At 42.1% G+C, this 5,707-nt stretch overlaps 1 protein-coding gene across 1 annotated transcript in view; it reads left to right on the top strand.

Moving 5' to 3' along the window:
• The window catches only part of LOC119830951 (dorsal-ventral patterning protein Sog), a 10,860-nt gene extending 7,120 nt beyond the window's left edge, over nt 1-3,740 (top strand). Inside the window, exons 9-14 of the mRNA XM_038354144.1 lie at nt 220-429; nt 1,021-1,182; nt 1,793-1,913; nt 2,251-2,492; nt 3,055-3,234; nt 3,615-3,740. Coding sequence (XP_038210072.1) covers nt 220-429; nt 1,021-1,182; nt 1,793-1,913; nt 2,251-2,492; nt 3,055-3,234; nt 3,615-3,740 — 1,041 coding nt within the window. The remainder of the gene's footprint in view (nt 1-219; nt 430-1,020; nt 1,183-1,792; nt 1,914-2,250; nt 2,493-3,054; nt 3,235-3,614) is intronic.
• Nucleotides 3,741-5,707: the final 1,967 nt, after the last annotated feature.

Raw genomic sequence — 5,707 nt, 5'->3', positions numbered from 1 at the left:
ATAGTCTCAGAAGATATGGCAGCAGTTTACATTGCTTACAAATTATTATTTGTCACAGAAAAATAACTCTTGATCATCAGATCTTAAATTATTAAGAAGTCACGAAAAATCAAGTCAGACTTTCTACTTATTTTTTTAAAAAATGGTTTCAACAAACACCATTCTTAAATATGCATCGAACATAACAAAGCGTTCACGGGTCCACAAAATACGTTCCAGGTATTCGTAAACGGCTACAACGGCGCCTGGTCGTCCTGGCTCGAGGGTCACGCGATCGGCAGCACGGGACCTCGGGCGCTCTCAGGGTCAGAGGGTTCCATACTGGAGCCGAGCCCCTCGGAACTGGCGGCTCTGCACGCTGGGGCTGCGTACCTCAATATACGGGCGGCGGATAATGGCACTGAATTCATGCGCACGCGGTTACCTCAGGTGAGTTTCCAGCATTCACGAGAAAAAACTGGTATAGAGACAGAAGACGACTGTAGTAAATTAGTCGTGTATTTTGTAGATTTCTAACTACTTTTTACCAATGATTTTTTTTTATATAATATATAAATGATAGAGGGTATAATGAAAAAAATATACGCATTGGTAGGAAATTCGATCTACGAGTATGAGATGCCTCTTAAGATAAATGCCTGCCCCTTTTTTTCTGAAATAACAATTTCTATGATTTATGTGAACAAGTATTTTAAACTAAAATATATTTTTCATGCTTCAAGATGTTAATGATGAGGTAAGTTATATATAGTAAGTATAGGCAAAAAAAAAAAAAAAAACTAATGTCGAATGAAATTTATGGAAGTATTGCAACGTAAACGTAGCTTATGGAAAATTTTGAAAACTATTTTAAAATTATACCAAACTACCCGCAATAACTTTAAATAAAAAAAAAATATTTGTTCAAAAGAAATACATATTACTATGTACCTACATAATATGCATTGAACCCCACACCAGGCTCAATCTCTCGCCGTATAACCACTACACAGTTCTCACGAACGCCACTCAAATTGCCAGATAAGCGTGCCGCCGTCGTGTCTGCCCGCGGTCCCGTACACCGCGGACAACGAGCTGAGCGCGCCGCGCCCGCCGCCGCCCGACAACTCGCTGTCCAACACCGCCTCCTGCTTCTACGCGGGACGCTCGTATGAGGACGGCGCGCAATGGATGGCGACAGAGGTGGGATGCGTTACATTAACAGTGTGTGATTTTTTGTGGCAGTATTGTGATTTTAAATAGAAATCTATTTAACATGTACAACGCGATTGCTTTAGCTTTATACTTATACTGCCATTACTTGTCCCGGATCCCGAATCAAACCAAAATAAGCTTCTATTGTTCAAAGAAAATTGAAAATAATAAATAAACTTGTATAAATTCACAATATTACTTCTAAATCGACCGTCTTCAGAAAAATGAGGTGGTTCCTAATTCAACAGCATTTTTTTGTTAGTTACCCCAAAATTTTGGGCTGGATAAACCGATCTTGATCATTATTTTTTCATTTAAAGGTCTGTGCCGCCCGTGTGGTCCCATTTAAATTTGGTCTAATTCTAACAACTCCAAAGTGTTTTTTTAGGTTTTAGTTAAAAACAATTGTAGAATTAACGAACTTACCTGAAATGAAGTTCTGTTGTAATTATACTATATATTAAACCACTCCAAGTTATTCTAATTAACACTATAGTATCACGGGACAAAATGCGGGGGATGTGATACAACAAAGTAAATTAGAACACGTTGCACCGAGCTAGCAGTACAATGAGTACAGGAGTGCGTTCGCTTGCAGTCGTGCCACATGTGCGGGTGCGTGCAGGGTGCGCTGCGCTGCGACCCCGTGCGCTGCCCGCCCGCGCCCTGCGCCGCGCCCGCGCTGCTGCCGCCCGGACAGTGCTGCCCCATCTGCACCAGTGAGAGCTCTCAGCTTTTTGTTACACCCACTTGCCCTCACACGTGCATGACTCCTTGTCACGCACTCTGTCTTTCTCAAGTTTATTTTTCGTTGTCTCTAAACAAACATGATTAGCAATAAATAGCGGCATAATCATATCAAAATGTCGAGAAACAAAAGTGACTGCTTTTAGTTACACGATGCGCTAATTTATCCTCATTACGCCTACGCCTAGCGATCCGTGCCGTTTTAAACAAATCATCGCATATTGTTGTACATATAATGCTAACAACTCCACAATGGCACCATGTGCCACCTCACGCGAGTGTCACTTCATGACATGTTACGTGACGCAGACTCGACGACGGCGGTGTGGAACGAGTCGCACGGCTGCCACCTGGCGGGGCAGTACCACGCGCCCGGGTCCTCGTGGCACCCGTACCTGGTGCCGGGCGGGTACGACACGTGCGCGGTCTGCACGTGCGACTTCGCCACGCGCCAGGTCAAGTGCCCGCGGGTCAAGTGCCCGCCGCTGCGCTGCGCCGAGAAGGACGCCTACCGACCCGATAAGAAGTCTTGCTGTCGGGTCTGTCCCGAGGTGAGACTTATACCTACGTGCTAAACCTCCTTGTGTGTGATCTTGATTGACCTTATTGAAACTTTTTGATTAACGTATGTCTCAAGTTTCAATATTTATTCATTAAATCGGTTCTATACTTTATGATGTTTATTTGGTTACATTGATGTGTAACGCTAGCTGATAGATAACTTGTGAAACTAGCTGTCAGGTTACTTAAATGGGTTAAATAGTAATAGACCAGAGGAAAAGAAATTGTGCATTATGCATTTCTTGATACCTAGCTTTCGTTCTAATAACGATGTACGGGGTTGTAGGGCCCGTACAGAGTATTTTGGAATGATTGATAAATAAAAGAATTAAGTACAATTATCCGTTTATTGTCTTAATTCTATATGGTTTGGTTAATGGTTATGAGAACGCGCGATTTGTATGGCGATCGATCGATATAAAATGTCGCGTATTGGCGTAAAATGCTGACAGCGCACAACGTGTTGTACGAAGACCGTACAAACGATATACTTTATCTCCATTCAACCATTTTCCAGTCAGGATAATTGATAATTTGTATTAATATATTCAGGTGAAAGCAAAGAAAGTGGAGGAAGAGACGCCCAAAGACCAGGGCGCGCCGCGCACGGCGGAGGAGATCCTGGCGGAGGGCGGCTGCAAGTTCCCCGACGGGCCGCTGCCCAACGGCAAGGAGGTGCACCCCTCCATACACTCGCACGGCGAGCAGCGCTGCGTCACCTGCCGCTGCAAGGTCGGCATGATACACACGCCCCATTACTATTTATCTACTTATATATCTGGCAACTCCTCTTTTGTGTTGCTATTTTCTCGTGCTATCTATGAAGTCAATTTAATCAAGGAGGTAGATTGAATGCAGTCTTTAATTTCCAAAACGTTTTATTTAAAGGGAAATCGAGAAATCTGTTACAAAAGAACATTTTAAATCGGTATTGTTTAACAGTAACTCTATTTTTCGGAAATGTTATCGAATGTCAAATAATTTCTTAGTCTTCAACTAACTTATATATACGTACTTATGTTTTGTACCAATTAGTTGAATCATATCGAAAATGAAACACTTTAAATTTGTATGAAATGACGTATGAATGTTAGCCCGTCCCATATCCGCAGGACGGCGAGGTGACGTGCGTCCGCAAGCGCTGCAACCGCGCGGCGTGCGCGCGGCGGCGGCGCGGCGACGCGTGCTGCGCCTGCGCGCGCCACCGCCGCCAGCGCGCGCCGCGCCCGCCCAGCTGAGCGTGAGTGCCCGACCCTACCTAACTCCCGCCCTCTGCCCCGCTTGTCGAACCGTGCTTATACGGATTGTCCACATAGACGTATCCTAGTAGCCTAATCAAAAATACAAAAAGAATCAGTTCTTATCAACTGGTGCATTATAATAACGGTGTATATGAATATTTACCCACTGAATAAGCTGTATTTTCAACTAATCTATTAACTTTTGCAGGCCGCGCGACGAATTAAATGGTGGTGCTGGTCTACGTGGATATATATGCACTGCGCGCAACGCTGTATACAACAAGTGAGAACTTACAGTAGTGATAGTCTTCATGGACCTTTATGTACCGGGCGACACGCTCTGTTAGCACCTGGTGTTAAGAATAGTGCTAGTGTACATGGACACTCACCACCCGCACTGACACACGCGACACGTTCTACTGCCGCAACTGTCAACATGCGCTAGTGTACGCAGACCTTTACACCACGCGCATGTGTCACGTTCAACTGTTTCCACTGTATCGTTGTGCAAGTGTACGAGTATACTTACCACGCGACACGATAAATATAGCATACAACTAAATTCACTATTTTGTTTCGAGTCGTGTCCGCGTGGTAGCGTGTGCGCGTACCTTTACAGCCGCCACGTGCGTAAAGCACTAGATGGAACCATGGTGTTGTGATCAGTGATTGCGGAACATTCGAGTGACTTACATCTAATGCGAACAGTTAGACTGACGCCCGTAGCCTTGAGCTGTAGTTGCCACGTTAGTACTCGGAGATATTTGCTGTGCGATTTAATTGAGAATAAGATCGACTTAACCTCACATTGTGACGTCATTGTTGTTAATCAAAACCACTTCAGTATGTGTTTACATATTGACACATTCACTGCACTACTTAATGATATACGCTAAGCAATAACGTTTGTTTAAAATTTTTATTTAAGATCGGAACGAAATAAAATGCACCGTTATTGATAGGCAAAACGGTTTTATATGCGTATTGTAATTATCAAATGACATTTGACACATAAGTATGAATATTTGACGTTCCTATGCTTAGTCGGATCGCATAGTAAAGACTTGTAAAGCTCAAATATCTCTGAGTAATAGAGTGAGTAGTTGTAACGTTGCCGACTTAGCGAGTTACAAACTCATTAGCGTAGTATAGTGACGATATTGTAACGACAGACCTTTACTCAATTTGATGTTCAGGTTATTTAGGTGTTGCGTAACTATAGCTTAAGTTTAAAGACTGATTTATACTCGGAGTAAACGTCTGTCATGGTGTCCTCATAGTATTTATATTTTATTAGGTTTTTATGAAGCTTATTGCTTTTTTCTTTTTCAATCGTTCGGTTATAAATATATTTTTTAAAGTTCGCTATAAAAATTAGTTGTACAAGTTTGTCGCGCGTAAGTCGGCAATGAATATGCGTCTTTTTGATGCGGCATTCGGCCGCGCGACACTGTCATTGTCTTCCCTTGACTTTAGGCGATTTCAATGTACTTCCCACCGGTAAATATTATAATTGGTATTATGTATCCAGTAAATTAGGCGCATGGAACTGCCCGATGTGATGGAAACGATTCATTCGAAATTATGTCGAAAAGAAAAAACGCTTCATTTTTATATCGGAATTTTTAACTAGTTCTTATTGAAATTTTTATGCTGTTTCGAAATTTTGTGATATCAAATAACATTTGAACGGTATCAGAATTTGTCTCTTAATCACGTGGGCATCTTGGTATGTAACGGAGCGCGGTCGATGTTAAGATGTGCCATATTTTCTTAAATGTAAATAATAAATTATTAATCTATATTTACCTGCTCTATGTGCATATTTAAGGAATTTCATGTGAATCGAATCGATGTAATCTTTATTGGAAACATCACAATATATAATTGGTTATATTTATATCGTGCATTTGCTTTAGTGTTGTGGAATGCGAGCGTTTATCTGAACGTTAAATATTACCGTA

The sequence above is a fragment of the Zerene cesonia genome, chromosome 12 (assembly GCF_012273895.1).
Source record: "Zerene cesonia ecotype Mississippi chromosome 12, Zerene_cesonia_1.1, whole genome shotgun sequence".
Taxonomy (NCBI): Eukaryota; Metazoa; Arthropoda; class Insecta; order Lepidoptera; family Pieridae; genus Zerene; species Zerene cesonia.
Note: the sequence above shows the minus strand (reverse complement) of the source record. Positions and strands in the feature narration are given on the sequence as shown.